This window comes from Lynx rufus, unplaced genomic scaffold, assembly GCF_022079265.1.
Source record: "Lynx rufus isolate CCGP_SWC_20201006 ecotype Redwood Valley unplaced genomic scaffold, mLynRuf1.p SCAF_16, whole genome shotgun sequence".
NCBI lineage: Eukaryota > Metazoa > Chordata > Mammalia > Carnivora > Felidae > Lynx > Lynx rufus.
In genome coordinates this window covers 39,100,673-39,117,027 of record NW_025814830.1, presented here as the reverse complement: position 1 = coordinate 39,117,027, position 16,355 = coordinate 39,100,673, and the positions used below count along the sequence as shown (strand labels likewise).

General features: G+C 55.7%; 2 protein-coding genes across 2 annotated transcripts in view; one reads left to right on the top strand and one right to left on the bottom strand.

The window, feature by feature from the left end:
- The window catches only part of ATP6V0D1 (ATPase H+ transporting V0 subunit d1), a 39,555-nt gene extending 37,455 nt beyond the window's left edge, over nucleotides 1–2,100 (top strand). Inside the window, exons 5-8 of the mRNA XM_047078571.1 lie at nucleotides 823–900; nucleotides 1,028–1,204; nucleotides 1,314–1,391; nucleotides 1,493–2,100. Coding sequence (XP_046934527.1) covers nucleotides 823–900; nucleotides 1,028–1,204; nucleotides 1,314–1,391; nucleotides 1,493–1,654 — 495 coding nt within the window. The 3' untranslated portion in view covers nucleotides 1,655–2,100. The remainder of the gene's footprint in view (nucleotides 1–822; nucleotides 901–1,027; nucleotides 1,205–1,313; nucleotides 1,392–1,492) is intronic.
- An 893-nt stretch (nucleotides 2,101–2,993) lies between these two features.
- HSD11B2 (hydroxysteroid 11-beta dehydrogenase 2) lies at nucleotides 2,994–5,026 on the bottom strand. Its single transcript, XM_047078570.1, has 4 exons — nucleotides 4,233–5,026; nucleotides 3,924–4,109; nucleotides 3,679–3,816; nucleotides 2,994–3,501 (listed from the first exon to the last, which is right to left on the bottom strand). The coding sequence occupies exons 1-4, from the start codon at nucleotides 4,573–4,575 to the stop codon at nucleotides 3,086–3,088; spliced, it is 1,083 nt and encodes a 360-aa protein (XP_046934526.1). The 5' UTR covers nucleotides 4,576–5,026; the 3' UTR covers nucleotides 2,994–3,085.
- Nucleotides 5,027–16,355: the final 11,329 nt, after the last annotated feature.

Below are 16,355 nucleotides of genomic sequence, written 5' to 3'. Positions count from 1 at the left end.
AGGAGGATCTGAGTGAAGGGAGTTCCCCAGAGGGGCCACAAGACCATCCCCCCCTCTCTTGACACAGAGAGGTTTGGGGAAGGAAACCTGTGCCTAGCCACTTTTATGAGTGAGTACTGGGAGGAAACGAGGGACTGGGCTGACCTGTCTTTTCCTCATGCCCAGAAGATCCAGTTTGCCTGGGCAGGAAGTGCTCGTTCCCACCACAGCCCATGTGTCCAGCCATTGCACTGCAGGGCTGACGTCTGTGCAGGCAATAACCATTCCTCAGCAGGAACTGAGCTGACATTTGCTTCCTGCTTCATGATGCCTGGGAGCTGCTTGGGGGATGGAAGGAGTTCCGTGAGGTGGGGTGCCAAGAGGGGCCAGGGCACCCAGTCCAGGCCACTTCCATGAACTCTCAGGAGTAACCTTCCTTCACTAGCCCATCAACATGTAGTTTTCTGAGGCTGAGGAGGGGAGGTTTGGGGGAAAGGCAGGCAGAGCAGCTGGGGGCAGACAGACCCCCTCTCTGAGCCTGGTCCTCTGCGGGATGAGGACATAAGGGCACGTAGGGGGCACTGCACCATGAAGCCGTCAGTAGGTCAGAAATTGCTCTATTGCTCCTGGGTGCAGTGAGGCAGCCGGCCAACTGATTAATAGTTGGAATTTGCAGATGTTTCCGAGGTTCTGACATGGGGGGCTGCCCTGGCCAATTGATGGGTGTGATGTATGGACTCACCATGCAAGGGACTGGGGAGGGAAAGAGGCAACTGTGAGGAGAAGGCTTGGCAAGTCCCCCAGCTCCCTGCCTTAGTTGAGCGAGCCCCATGCTCTGCGCAGGCCTACCTGGAGTCCTTCTACAAGTTCTGCACCCTACTGGGCGGGACCACAGCCGATGCCATGTGTCCCATCCTGGAGGTGAGTGCTTGCCCACCTTCCTGCCCACTAGTCCCTGGTAGCCTGGGCCTGGGGGAAGCCCCGCCAGCTGACTGGCTGCTGCCTCCTTCCCCCTCCCTCTCGCCTTGCCTGTGTACTGGCCCCACAGTTTGAAGCCGACCGACGAGCCTTCATCATCACCATCAACTCCTTCGGCACAGAGCTCTCCAAGGAGGACCGTGCCAAGCTCTTTCCACACTGCGGGAGACTGTACCCAGAGGGTCTGGCCCAGCTGGCTCGGGCTGATGACTATGAGCAGGTCAAGAACGTGGCCGACTACTACCCGGTGAGTGCCCTGGCCACAGGATGATGGGCGGGCATACTGGCATCTGCATCCCCACCCCACACCCAACATTGCCCTTGTGCTCATGCTTCCCATCCCTTTTCTGGGCCAGGAGTATAAGCTGCTCTTTGAGGGTGCAGGCAGCAACCCCGGAGACAAGACCCTGGAAGACCGATTCTTCGAGCATGAGGTGAGGGGTTGCTCACCTGCGTGTCATAGGGAGGGGTTGGTGGCCCAGGCCTGACTCTGCCATCATGGCCACCTGCACACCACGCCTGCCTCTGTCTATAGGTGAAACTGAACAAGTTGGCCTTCCTGAACCAGTTCCACTTTGGTGTTTTCTACGCCTTTGTGAAGCTCAAGGAGCAAGAATGTCGCAACATCGTATGGATTGCCGAGTGCATTGCCCAGCGCCACCGCGCCAAGATTGACAACTACATCCCCATCTTCTAGCGCCCTGGCCCAAGGCTCCCCACAAGTGTGTGTGTCTGCGTGTGCTGTGACCAAGCCCACAGCTCACATGCCTGCCCTGGGGGATAGCACATTGTCCTAGTGGCTGCCGGTATTCCTGACCCTCCCTGGGATGGTTCTTGGGCCTGAAAAGGGGCTGGGCACCTGTTCCCCCTACCAAGGTTGGACCAACTCCCCCCCCCCCCGAAAAAAGGAGGCCCCCTCAGCCCTATGTTTACAGCCACTGACACGCCTGAGAAGCATGTGGTCACTTTGTGTGCTTCCCTGAGAACCCCTGGGGCAGCGTGAGCCTCCTCTCCCTTCTGTGGGTCACCCGCAGAGCCATGGCCCAGGGGAAGGATAGAGTGTGTCCTTGGGGCATAGGGGAAATAGCTCTGCCACCCTGTCCCTCAGCTCTGCCCTCTGAGACAATAAACTGCCCTCTCTAAGCCTGGCTGTCTGTCTCCTTTGGGTGCCATCCTTGTCAAGCCACCCCCACTCCAAGCTTTCTACCTCCTTTGCTGGCCCTCTCTCTGTGCTTTCACGTTCTGCAGGATGGGGGAAGTCACTGGAGGCTCACACAGGGCTGTGGAACTGGGTGCTGGCCCTAGCGGGCCACAGGTCTCCCTGTTTGCCTCAATGAGCCCCACTGCACCCTAGTCCAAGGGCATTACCCCCATTTCACTAGGCTGAAACCCAAACCTGTGGATAAATGACCTGCCCACAGTCAACGAACAGGAAAAGGTATGAAGCACAGAATCTTTGTCCAGAGCCTTGGCCCATGCTGACCACCAGGGGTTCCCCAGGCAGTTCCCAATCTGTCACACAGTCACAGACTGGCACTCAGACAGTCACACCCTCCAAACACAGCATCTCCCCCATTCTAGGAGAAATAAAAATTTGTCTTTATTTCAAAGGTGGCAATCAGGCAAGTAGGGTATGGAACCTACTATGGCTAGGGGGGGTTTGGGGTGGGTGGTCGGGACCCTAATTCTTGAGCCAGTCAAGAAACAGGATTTACCCTTTGAATCGCAGCACTGAGGCACTGGTGCCTTGAAAAAATCCTGAGGGTGGTCCCCACCCCACCCAGTGACTCCTTAGTTTGCAGAGGCACTGTCTGCGGGATCCTGTCAAAGGCTACAGCTAAGTCTTGCACAAAACTCCCCATCCAGTTGGGTTCTCCAAGCTACAGGGTGGAGCCTTGTGCCCAGGAGGGTCTGTGTGGGCTCATGAAGCAGAAGAAAGGCCTGGAGGTTCACTGGGAAGCCTCAGCTTCACCAGGCCTGGCCCGGGGCAATGACTGAGTGGGTAGGGCTGGGGTCCTTTAGGCCAGGCTCTAGGGCAGACTTGGGGGGGGTCACAATGGCCCAGGGGAGGGCCAAGGGCTCATGGGACCTTGTCTGCTAGAGCAGCTAGGCCATCTGTGTGCACTGCTCATTGGGCCGTCATGGGGGAAGAGCCTGGGTTTGGGTCTGGGTCCAGGGCTGCATCCTGGGCTGGGGTAGAGCCAGGCTGGCCAGGCCGCAGTGCTCTTGGCAGACAGTGATTGATGAAGAAGGTCTGCAGGAAGCGGCGCCGCAGGCCCTCAGGCAGGTAGTAGTGGATGAAGTACATGAGCCCCAGGCCACGGCCTGGGTAATAGCGGCGGCGTGGCTGAGCTGCCAGCAGTGCGTCGGTGATGGCATCTACAACTGGGCTGAGGTCTGGCAGCGCCAGGCGCAGCGAATGCAGGAACTGCCCGTGTAAGTGCTCGATGTAGTCCTCACCGTAGGCCTGGAGCAGCTCTCGGGGCAGGCTGGCCAGCAGCAGCTGTTTACGCTGCTCCCACTGGCCCACATTCTGCACAGACTCTGAGGAAGGAGCCACAAGGTCAGGGTGGGTTCACTTAGGGAAGCCAAAGCCAGACTCAGGTCAGTCTACCTCAAAACCGATCCTTGCCTCCAGACAGAGCCAGGCCCATTCCTTAGACCTGACTCCACCCCAGATATGAACACACCCACACACCGTATCCCAAACTCGATGCCCACCTGTCTTGAAGCAGCCAGGCTGGATGATGCTGACCTTGACCCCCCAGGGCAGAAGTTCACAGCTGAATGTGTCCATGAGCAGTGCCATGGCCGCTTTGGAGGTCCCATAGGCCGCCAAGCATGGGTATGGCATGTCTCCTGGGGATGGATTGGGAGGGAGGCAGCTCAGCATGGACCAGGGGCTCCAGCAACCCTCCCTGCTCTGCAGCAGCACCTTTTCTACTCCAGTAGGGAAGGGCACTCACCTGCTGGGCTGCCCACAGTCACGATGCGACCCCTAGAACGCCGCAGCAGTGGCAACAGGCCCTTGGTTAGTTCAAGCGCACCGAAGAAATTCACCTCCATGCAGCTGCGGAATGTGGCCACTGGAGACAGCTCCACATCGGCCACTACATTGTTGTGGCCTGCATTGTTGACCAGGCCCCACAAGCCTGAGGGCACAGAGAAGGGGGACAAAGAAAGGAAGCTCAGAGTTGAGTCTGCCCAGCAGCAAACCTCCGCCCATTCACACCCACCCAAGCACACCCTCTCCTGGGGGATCTAGGCCCACTGACCTGTGCTGGTGGTGTGGGCCTTTGTGAACTCCAGTGCTCGGCTGATGTCTGCTGGCTTGGTCAGGTCCAGCTGCAGCAGCCTTAGGCGAGGGGAACAGCAGGCACGCAGCTCTAGGGCACCAGGGCCATCCAACTCCAACACGGTGGCCAGCACCGTGAAGCCCATAGCGTCTAGCTTCTTTGCCGTCTCCTTGCCAAAACCAGAGTCACAGCCTGGCCAGGGCAGGGCAGCCAGTGAACTCCCACTGTGGCCCAGTCCAGCCTGAGACAACTCTAGGATCATCAGGGTCCATACAGGATCCAAGCCTCTGGATACCCAGTCTTCAGCAGCCTTCCCTCCCATCCCAGGTCCATCTCTGTAGGCTTTGCCCCTCTGGCTGAGCACTAGCTCTCTTACAGCTGTCACCTCCCTGACTCCCCAGAGCTACCCCAAACATGGCTTAATGATTCCCACTTTACAGATGAGGACACTGAGACCTATGAATGCTAAGTTGCTTCCCAAAGTCATTCAGCCAGCAGAGAGTAAGATCAGGACTCTACTGGAGGTCAGCCCGAGACCCAGTACCAGTCCTGGTGTCCTGCCTGCTTTGCTATCAGGTCTAAGCTTGCCTGTGCAGTATTACTGCTCAGCCTCTCTGCCCTTGCCCGGGCTTCTTCCTCTTACCTGGACCAGGCAGCAGCCCCCTCTTTGGTCCTGTCCCATCTTGCCCCCTTGAATCCATTCTCTTACCTCAGCAGCCAGAGGGATCTTTCCAAAACTGACAATATCACTCTGCGGCTGAAAGCCTTTCCAAGGCCCCCACAACCCTTGGGATGAAGCCCCAAGCCCTCTGCTCCCATCATCACAACCTGAGCCCCACCTCCCTTCCCCACCAGCACCCTACTATTGTTCCAGGCTCTAGGCAAGCTGGAGGCTCATACCTACCTCACCACTGACCCCCACTCTTGGAATTCCAATCAGTGGCAACAGTGGGGCATTCTCTGAGCCCCAGACCACTTGCCCCCAGGACAGGGAAGATGATGGATGGAGAAGAGAACAGACCTGCATTTGAATCTCTTCCCACACCCAACAATTGTGACCTGAGGTCAGTTACCACTCTTGGAGACTTAATTTCCTGTGTTTGGTATGTGGAGAGTGGAACCACCAGGCAGAGCCAGAGTGGGGGTCTGATAAGACCCTGCTTCCTTGATTGTTCCCATCCAGATCCTGGCTCTGAGGGTGGCAAGGGGAGGGGGAGGCCAGTGAGAGGAGGCTCTCTGGAGCCTACCTCCCTGGTGGTCCCACTCACTTCTGGACAGGCTCTGCAGCCCCTCCCCACCTCAGCCCCGCCCCCTCTGCTGAGGCAGAGAACAAAGCTGGGACAGGGGCTGTGAACTAGGCTTTGTGTGGCTGGGGGCCTGCAGACTAAGGCAGTCTGGTCTGGGCTGGGCTGGGCTGGGCTGACAAGTCCTTCCAGGGCAAGCCTGGCTGGGGTAGGCCAGTGAGCACATGTGTGTCCACCTGCCTAAGCTCCCTACTCTGGAGGGCCCTTCACTGGGAAACTGAGGCCTCCCAGAGCCTCAGCTCTACAGTCCCAACAGTCACCCATGCCTCGCACACCCTCTTGTTTATCTGCACACAGACACCTGTACATACACTTCCAAACTGCCTGCATATTCACACAGGGATTCACTCCCAGGAGACCCCCAGCCACCATCCATGAGCAGATGTGCACACATGGCACCCAGCCACTCAGCCCAAACTCTGACTCCACGGTTGAGCTCTGGATGTAGCCTTGGGCTGTGGTTCTCAGGGGTATTCTCAAGGAGGGGTGGGTAACAGCTCTGGCAGGCTGAAGACACTGTTCTTAGCAGGTGAGGCAGGGCCTAGTCACTTATTTGTCTTGCAGTCAGGTAGTGAGAGAGGAAACCGCAGAGTGTTTGGACATCGGGAAGCTTGCTGGTCTACTCCTGATGCTTAGCAGGAGTGGGTTGGGCAGGACTCTTCCCCTCCCCCATTGCAGGGCTTTACAACCAGATATGGGGGAGCCCAAGCCTCAGAAGGCATCCCTCCTCTTCCCTCACTCTCCAGCTCAAGGCAAGGAGAAGTAACAGCAGCAGCATGAAGGCCTGAGGGGAGATCTCAGGAAAGACTGCCCACTGAGTCACTACTACCAGCAGATGGCCCAGATACTGTTGAGGCAACTCACAAATTAGACGGCAGGAGGGGAACTGCCCAGTCCCTGGGAGCAGAGCTCGTAACCTAGTTCCTGCTTCAGACCAGGAGGGCCACTGTATCTTTCCTTCCTCAATCCCCTAAAACTTCACACTATACTCTGAATTCAGGTTCCACTCATCAAACCTCACCCCTGCTCTAACTCCACCCTCTTGCTGAAACCCAAAGCCCTAGTGCCACCGGTGTTCCCACCCCACCTCAACAGTCAATCTTCTTGCCTGGCATTCAAGGCCCCTTTTGAGGAAACAACCTCACATCACACCACACCTCAGCAGCCAGGCTGGTTACTGACTGTCCCCTACCCAGGCCACTCTCATTGTTGCCTCAAGCCTTTGTCCCACATCCACACTTTGATCCGAAACACCTTCCACACTTCACCTATCTTGACTCATCATCCCAGACCCAGCTCAAGGATGGCCTCCTCTGAGAAATTCTCCCAGGTCTGTCCTTGTGATCATGCAGGGCCCCCTACTGGACCAAGACCTCTGGGAAGCCACTCTGATGGTGAGGGCAGGGCTCTGAGAACCTGTCCAAAGCCATGGGGTTTGGGGGGGGAGAGACCAGGCTGCCCCTCCCCCCACACATACAATGGAGCCAGTGCCCCCTGGCCTTTCTCTCCCTCCCCGCTTCCGGCTGGGTCTCAGTGCGGCCCCCCCCCCCCCCCCCCCCCGCTCCCTTCTGGTGACAGATTTATTCCCTGCTCCAGACAAAGGGAACTCTGCCAGGCAACCAGAGGCACCTGAGTACAGCTCTCCACGACCTCCTTCCTGGGCACTGAAGACCAGGAGGAATGTGGCGTTGTGTGTGCTGGCTGCAGATATGGAAGGCTACCTCAGCAGTTTGGGGGTGGGTGGCACATTCTAAGAGGCAGCTGAATGCCCAGCTGCCTCTTATGGTGACCTCAAGCTTTTATGGATTCCAAGGACCCCAGCAAACGGGGCGGGGGAGGGGGAGTGGGTGCCCCAACTCCCCATCTAAGCGCCTTCCTCTGGCCCTGGGGAAGAGGAGATGAGGCGTCCCACGTGGGCATGTTGGGCAGAATCCAAGGGGTGACCATCCTCTTCAGTCCCTCAGAGCACTGCCCCCTGCCCCAAGACTGCTCTCTTGGGGAGGGGCATAGCATAAACCTCAGACTCCAGGAGGTTCCACCTTTCTCAGCCAGCAGTTGTTCCTGCGCACCTGCCCACTCCCGGCCTCATTTTCCCTCCAACACTCCACAGCGGCAGGTAGTTAACCCGGACTTAAGGAGGTGCCTTGCGCTTCCTACTTGGCTCGCTCCCGGCACCCAGGGGAGAACGACACTCCCATTCCTGTGCTGGGGGTTCCGCCTTGCCTTGGCGCGCTAGAGGGGAGCCCTCTGGGTGTCTGGTCCCGCCCTCGAGCCTGGAGTCCCCGCGCTCCGCGCACTCACCGGTGATGAGCACCGCGCGAGTGGCCACCGGCAGGCGCGGAGGGCGCGCCAGGCGGGACAACGCGATCCAGCCGGCGGCGGCCAGCACGGCGAGTGCGGCCGGCGGGGGCAGCAGGCGCTGGCACAGCCAGTCGAGCGCAGCCAGCAGCGCCAGCGCCGCCAGCAGCGGGCGGCCCAGACGCAGGTCTGCGCGCAGCAGCTGCAGCAGCGCACGGGCCGCCACGAGCAGCCAGGCGCCGCCCGACGGCCAAGGCCAGCGCTCCATGGCGGCCGGGCCGGGCTGGGCTGGGCCGGGGCGGGGCGGGGGCCGGGCTGGGGAGCAGGGAAAGGGACTTGAGGCCGGAGCTAGGGGCGCGCGGTGCAGGAGGACACCAGCCAGGGGCGGAAGGAATACTCGCTTTCTCTGTTCGCCCTCGGGCCGAGCTTATAAAGAGCCCCGGGGGCGGGGAGAGGGCGGGGCGGAGGCGGGGCAGGGGCGGGGCTTCCCTCCACTTCGCACCCCGCACCCTCCGCCGGGCAGGTGCCCCCCCTCCCCCGCTCCGCCCCGCCCCCGCGGCCAGATCTGCTTTCTAAGAAGCCGGAACAAAGTCCCGAAGTTGCTGCTACAGAGGGAGCCGCCTTGCCGCGGACCGTGCCGGGAACCAGGCCAGTCTGTGTAGCCCTAGTGCTTTGCATCTGCTCACCCCTGCGCCCACCCCCACCCCCACGCTGCGAGAGCAGTTGAGCCGCCGCTCCCAGGTGAGCACACCCAGCTCACACTTGCTCAGGACACCTGAGGACACGCACAACTTCCCTCAGCTTCTCACACTGACAGCACCGCCGCGACCTCCGGGCCTGCCGGAACCCCGCGGGGAAACAGACCGCCCTTACCCGGCCGCAGCAGCCGCCGCGGGCACACGCGCCGCACTCCCACGCCATGCGCGGCCGCAGGTCCCACGCGCACACACACGCCCTGACGCGCGCTCACACCTAAGCTGCCGGCGGCCACAAAACCGGCTTGCTGCGGGGGCTGGAGGGAGCAAGATGACTGCCCGGGTTCTAGGGAGTCTCTGCCCCGCCTTCCCCCTTTCCTTCAGGGCCCAGTCCTGGGGATGCACCAACCCCACCTCCTCCTGCCACACAAGTGTACGTGTGTGGGAGTGCAGGTGCGTGTGCGTTTGTGTGTGTGTTGCGGGGGCTGGGGCTCACAGAAAGTGTCTAGGCTTTGCATTACCTCCAGCCCACCCTCCGACTGGCACTTCTAGGACCAGGCCAGTGGGGACACCTGGGGAGTCAGTAAGGGCAGCCTCTAGGACAAGGTAATCCCCTGCCCTACTCCCATGATTCCCCAGGTTATAAAATAAGTGCTGTGAATGTGGGTGCATTTCCCTACCTGTATGTATGAAGATCTGTGTTTGTGTGTGGCCCAGCGGCCCCCCATCCTGCCCACCCCCGTGTCTGGCACCCTGTGTTTGGCATCCATGCTAGGGCTCTGCCAGGCACTAGGAGTTGGTGCCAGCACCTGGCTCCCAGGCCCTATTCTGAGGGCAGTAGGTGCAGCCCATGGCAGAAGGAGTCCCTGCTTCCTGTGGGCCTTTGGACTTTGCCCAGTGCCTCATCTATGCCTGCACTAGGTCCTGGGAGGTCATGGATCCCCCAGCCCTGTGCCCATTCTCTATCTTAGGTGCTCAGGCTCTGTGCCAGGGCTTTGAGGCAATGCCTCCTCCAAAACCTTCTCTGCCACCCAGGCGTGGCTCCCTGGTGGGCCAGGGGGGTCTTGGGGAGGGGGCTGGGAGCCACTTAAGAGGAGAGGCTCTGGGTGGAGGACTCAATTGCCCAGAGCCACTTCTGTGCCCTCTTATAAGCACAGATGGCAGGCTAGCCCTGGCCCTAGGAGGCAGGACTTACCTGGAGAGGATGTGCCTACCTTGAGTACATGACCTTGTGTGCCTGTATTTGTGTACACTTGTGTCCATGTCCCGTGTCATGACCCTGTATGTACGTGTGAGTACATTTGTGTGTGTTGTGTATGCTTCTGGTGACTCTCCCTCAGTCTGGGTCATCCTTTGGAAAGTCAGGGAAACATTCCTTTTCCAAAATGTGGTGACTCCTGTTGTCCCGAATCTATGGTCCAGGCTCACAGGTAGACACAGCATTCTTGGCCTGGCTTCCTGACCTGATCTGTAGACTGTGGATTCGTGGGACAACCCCTCCCCCCCACCTCTACCACACACACACACAACCCTGGCACTCTACTGAAAGTCTGGTTATGGTTTTTCAAATTAAGGGCTTCCCTTTGGAGCTGGGGAGGGGGTAGAGAGGAGGAGATGGGGCAGGGGGTCCCAGGCAGTCTTCAAGGTTAAGCCCATGCAGGTAGTACCAGCACTTGCCCAAAGAGGAATTGAAAGTAGGGGAAGTGGAAGTGGGACAGCAAGGTGAGAACAGAGACTGAAAAGCAGGATCCTACACTGTCCCAGGAAGGAAACATGAAGGATTCTGGCTCACTGAGAAGGCTATGATGAGGATAAAGACTTGCTGAGAGAGGGTATAAGGGAATTGCCTTTGGTTGCATGGTACAGGATGGCTGGGATGGGGAGAGGTGTTTCCGGTTTATCTTCTGGGATTCTCTGCCACCTTGGACAGACCTATCAGTCTTATGTGATTTGGGTCTTTTGGAACAGAATGATCTGCCATGCTTTTATATGTGCCCATCCACCCCACCCCAATTCATCCTACTTCCAAGGCCAGGCTTCCTTCCTAGGATCTATGGTGCAGCCCCCTGCAGCCTCCTCAGCAGCTGAACCCTTACCCCTCATCAGGCGGAGACATTCTAGAAGTAGAAAGAAGGTGGTTCAGGCAGTCATGACTGGGAGGGGCTGGCCCAACCCTGTCTGAGGCCTAGTGCCAGCTTGTGCCTGCCCAGGGGCAGAGAACCAGCTTCTGCCAGAACCAGGAGTCTGGGCTGGTAAGGGCCTCCAGGGAAGAGAAGGGAAGGGGGGGGGGCAGAGGGCAGGAGCCCCAGTAGATAAGGCAAGGCCTGGCAGGGGCAGAGGAATGAAGGGCAACCAGAAGTTCAGAGCCCCTGAGCCACCCCGCCCCTAAGCCCTTAGCCCATAGTCTCTCTTAGTCCTGAGTCTGACGCCTCCCTCCCCCCACCTTGGTCAGAAACCTGGTGAGCCAAACCCTTAGATTGCCCCTGGTGCTAGAGGGTCAGGGGTTGGGGAGGGGGGTGGCTGGCAGGCTAGCTCCAGTCGGCTCAAGCTGAGTCTGGCAGCTCACTGGCACCATCTGCTGGCTTTTCCAGGAGGGCGCGGCTCTGCGGGTGATAGAGTGAAGGTGACTGCTGGATCTGAGGATGGGAGGAACAGAAGCTGATGCCCGGTGCCCAGCAGCAGTCACCAAGAGTTCAACCTCTGTCCCCTGACCACACTGGAGCTCCTGGAGCCAAGACTCCATTGTTACCTCTTCCTCCCTCGGTGGTGCAGCTCAGAGGCAGCAAAGTCCCAAGGAGGCCCTGCCTGGTGCACTGCTCCCTCCTGGCACTGCACCGCCATCCCCCCAGCACAAGGGCAGTGGAGCCCCTCTCCCTGCCAGTGGCCAGTACCCCCACCAGGCCCCAGACCCCATCCCTCCCCATCCTCAAAGATAACAAACTTTTATTGAGTTTCTACTGTGTGCTGGGCCCTGTGCTGTGTCCCCTGGGTGTCATAACAACCACTGGCCTCTCCCACTGGGAGCCACAATGGAGAACTTCTTCCACCTCAATCTGGTACCACTTTCCTCCAGCACTGTTCTTGTGCTGCCCTCTTCTCAGCTACATTTCTCTAAAGTAGTCTACAATCACCATCTCCACTCCCTGCCTCCACTCCCCACTCTAGCTCTGCATCATCTCCCCCTCCCAACCTCGCCAAAGGTCACCAGAGAATGACATCCTAGTCCCCAAAAACCTTAAACACACATCTGCTATAGTTAACTTGGCTTCCTCGAAGCCTCTGCCCTGCTGGTCATTCATCACTGCTCTAAGCCCTTTCTCCTTCTGGCAGCCATGAAACCACTGCTACTGGGTTTCCTCCTACCTCTCTGGCTTTCCTTCTTGGTCTCTTTCTTGAGCTACTCTTCCTTGTGGATAAACCTCTGGCTGTGGAGACCTCATGCTCAGGTTCTCCCCATCCCTGCCCCATGAGTTCAGCTTCCTACTCACATGCTAGTGACTCCCACCCTCCTTTCTGGCCAAGTTCTTGCTCATGACTCCAGGCCTGTGTGTCCAGCTACCCCTGGATGCCTCCCCTGAACACCTGTAGGCTCCTTACACTTGGCCTTTATCCAAAGCTGGTGTCACCATCTTCCGTAGTTCTGGCAGCCACTCCTTCCCTATCTCATCCTGAGTCTTCATTCCATGCACTGGCCTCCCTAGGTTGCATACAGAGGCCTCACAATAGCCTTTTGTAGTAGATATCATCATTATTCTTTTATATTCAAGGAAATTGAGACTTCCAGACACTCAGAAAATTGTTCAAGGTCTTAAACTCAGGTACACTTGAGTTTGAATCTTAGACCAGTCCCTAGATTCAGACTCAGCCTACTTGAGTCCAAAGTCTCCGATCTTGAGAACTGTGCTAATGCAGGACCACGTTTGCCACATGTGGCCTCTTACAGTTCATTCTGAGGGCAAAGGAGAGCTGGGAATGGTCTTGAGCAAATGAGATCCCTGTCCCAATTGGCCAGGAAATGGATTTGGGGATGGGGGAAGAGTGGAGGCTGGGAGTCCTATTGCTGCATCAAGACAAGAGACAGAAGCAGAGGTCTGCTTGGGGCAAACTGGGCCCAAGATGCTCATGGACTTGCAAGGGCTAAGCCCAGAGGCAGCTGGATGCTTGTGGTCTCCAGCACATCACTCACGTGGCATGGGAGCCCAGGAGATTGCTGATTCACCTCTGCATGCCCTGGGCATGAAGTGAAATCCCCCTATTTTCAGAGGTACCCCATCTAGGCTGTGCAACTGGAAATCAGGCCCTTTGGTTATCAGGGAGGGGGAATGATGAGACAGGGAAGCCAGTGGCATCACTTGTATTTCCAGACTGTCATGCACCCTCCTCTGAACTTCTTTTCTTTTGTCTCCAGGATTGAAGGAAGATATTTGGGGATTAGGGCCCTCGAGTTTGGGAGACACTAAGAGAATGTGCTCGGAAGGGTTTTCTGGACCAGCTCCGGAGGAAAGGCAAGCCCCACTTGAGAACATTTGCCAGGAGAGCTTGGCTGACTCCAGGTGAAACTGGCTGTCTTGGATCCTGCAGTGTGGCTTTGAGTTGCTCATAATCCTCTGTCATATTTCCTGTGTGTTTGTGTATGCCAGTCCTTGTGTTCGGTTTGCTTGTCCTTTATTTTATTTACTATGCTCACGTCATCCCTGTGAAGCAGGTACTATCATTATCCCCTTCCCATACATAAGGAAACAAGCTCAGAGAGATTAAATGACATGCCATAGGTCACACAGCCATCCAAACTCTATACTCCTAACCATCCAGTCACACTGCCCCCCCTGGCCTTAAGCGTAGGGGGGTGGCAATACCCAGGTGGAAGACTAACAACCTTTTTTTATTTGCTTTTGTATTAGAAACATGTCTCCCAATGGTAGAATTAAGGCAAGTTGTTAAAACTAATTCTGAAACTTGCTTCTTTACAGCTTCTATCACCCCTGATTTAGGCCCTTTTTTGTTTGTTTGTTTGTTTGTTTGTTTGTTGGCAGAACAACTGCAAAAGATACAAAAATTAGTTGCTGTTGGCTAGCTGGTTTAATTTATTTGCATATATATAATTCAGCCCCACCCCTGGTGGCTAATACCCCCCTGGGGGAAGCTGCGGCTGTTTTCTGATTGCTGGTGGGGAGGCCTGTGTGTGTTGTTTTTTAAATAAACTGAAACCAGATGGAGGGGAGTTTTGTTCACAGCCTTGCCTACAATTTTCTCCAGCAAATTCCTTGAAAAGCCAACCACCTATGAGTGGTGCCTGTTCTCCTTGGAGATCTCTCACCGCTGGTATGCAAATGGAGAGCAGGGTTGGGATTTCTAAAAGTGAAACAAAAGGAGAGGGAACAGAAGCTCTTGGGTCAAGGGCTTTCGAGAATGCGGGGCCATCCCCTGGTGGAGCCCCAACTTTAGGTCTGCATTTAGAGTTTGTGTCCTCCCTCACTCTCCCCTTCTCCCTAGAGTTGGGGGTTGGGCTGGAGGGGTGGAGTCTTGGGCTGGGCAAGAGTCAGAATCACCCTGACCGACCACTTGGTGAAAGTATGGGTTCCAGACCGGTGCATATATTCCATTTGCAGTGCTAACCGCTGGCATGAGACCCCAACTCTCCAGATAGGCTGATTTTTGAGTCAGTGGAGGCAGTTATCTCCTGAAAGGGCCCAAGCCACTCTTGCTTCCATCCCAGGAAGACCAGTTGCTCAAGGTGGTTATCGAAATATTTTTAACCACCAGCCAGGTCTAGGACTTTTGTCATGTCCCTTGAGCACCTTGTTAAGTGATTGCTTGTTCACAGATGTAGCAAGTACACCCACTGATCACAGTGCCAGGGGTTTAGCATTTTTCTTTGGAATGTAAATTGGGTATTGTCATAGTGAGGTATGACCCAGTCCCCTGGCAGGGGAGAACACTTCTTTCCCAGCTCCAAACTTCATTCCTAGCTCAGAACGCTGTTTTTTTAGATTCTGAGCCCTTTCAGATAATTGTGTCAGGTTACATAAGGTTTCAAGATATGAACACTCAAAGGAAATTCCGCTGGGAACAGGCCTGAGAGGTTCCGGCACATAATTTGCTTTCAAGTATTCGAGGAAAAATTCAGGTGTCTCAGGCCTGCACATTTCTGAAGTAAAGTAACAACAGCCAACAACTTTGCTCGCATATACCATTCCCCATAGAAGTGAGCGAGCAAAGAGATAGATTTCATGATGGATGGAAATACCCCTCCCTGGGGAGCACAGGCAGGGCCGAGTGGAGGTCAGCTGCAAAGAGGAGAGCTTTGACCAGGCAGCCATAGACATTCTTACCAGCCCAAGATACCTTTCACTACCTCACCCTCCCCTGCATCTTTGGTAACACATGTGGTAAATACAGGCCTTCAGTTTTCCAAGAAACATAAAATAAAAGCTGAATTACTGGCAGAGAAGCTTTAAAAGCTTTAGTTCCTAGGACTCTGTGGGCACATTTTCCACACACCATGATTTTTATTACATTTGCCTCCAAGGGACGGCCCTGCAGCGGCTCGGTTGCATAAGGTGCTGTTTCCAAACACCTTGTCCCCAAGTAGAGACACAGAATAAGTTTTATCTAGGTCCGAGAGTGTTCTGGAGGGGTGACATCGTGTTCCAAGCTGCACTGGTTATAGTCAACAGTGGGAAAGATGCCAAAACCTTCTCACCAAGGAAGCTGAGAGAATGTTCTAAATACCGAGCAGTACTTCTTTCTTAAAGCACAAAGTAGTCATAAAAACCACTTAACAAGGAAAAATTAATGGGAGGAAAATGTCCTAAGTGTAGCAAAAAAAAAAAAAAAAAAAAAGGCTTTGCAAGGGATACGGAAAAAAATAGATTTACTATGTTGAAAGGATGTGGCTCTTAATACAGGAAAGTCAATTTTTACACCAAAAATAATTCAACAAGTATCATTTACTTTACAAAAGGCTTCACAAAAGAACTCCTATAAGAAGCACTATGGTTTCCTTCCTTCCTTCCTTCCTTCCTTCCTTCCTTCCTTCCTTCCTTCCTTCCTTCCTAACTCCTGCCTGCCTTCATCAAACATCTACTGAGTGCTTACTGTGTTCTAGACTCTGTGCTAGGGAAGCCATGGTGAGCTAGATAAACATTGTTCCTCCCCTTGTGGTCTCTCTGGCCAGCTGGAGGGACAGCCCCTAATCAGATCACTACACAATCAAGAAGCCACTGATAGCAGAAGCCAGAGTCCCATGGTGCTATGGGAATAACAGCCTCTTCTATTCTGAGGGCCAGAGAAAGCTTTCCCAAAAGAAGTGATGTTCCAGGTAGCAAGAGCATCAGCGCAAAGGCCCTACTATAACAGCAAGCCTGGTCCTTCGAGGAAAAGGAGGCCATGAGGCCACAGAGGTCAACCAGAGCCAGGGGGCACAGGAGGTCTTGGAGGCTGCTGTAAGGAGGAGGTTTAGATTCTAATTTCATGGTACATGGAAATATTGCTCCCTGGGGAGCAGGGAGAGTCATGAGGATTGTAAGCAGGAAGTAAAATAATCAGGCACTTTTTTTCTTTTCTTTTCTTTTCCTTTTTTTCTGACAGTCACAAGCTGTGAGGAGAATGGACTGATGGGGGTGGGGAACCCACAGTAGAGGCAGAAAGACCAGTCAGGAGGCCACTGAGCTTGCCAGGGCAAGAAATGCTGGTGGCCATGGGGACAAGCCAAGTGGAATGGGCCAACTCATCCAAGTGTCCATTGGAAAGGGTACTGTGACCCAGACAAAGTGAACCCAGAGAACAAGAGCCGTGGCTGACCA

What these genes read in the sequence shown, in the direction of transcription:
- HSD11B2 (XM_047078570.1), bottom strand. Translation starts at nt 4,575, where the DNA reads ATGGGAGGGAAGGCTGCTGAAGACTGGGTATCCAGAGGCTTGGATCCT. An exon ending in GACTGTGGGCAGCCCAGCAG is followed by an intron (nt 3,817 to 3,923) that starts GTGAGTGCCCTT and finishes ATCCATCCCCAG; the next exon opens with GAGACATGCCATACCCATGC. An exon ending in GCCTGGCTGCTTCAAGACAG is followed by an intron (nt 3,502 to 3,678) that starts GTGGGCATCGAG and finishes CTCCTTCCTCAG; the next exon opens with AGTCTGTGCAGAATGTGGGC.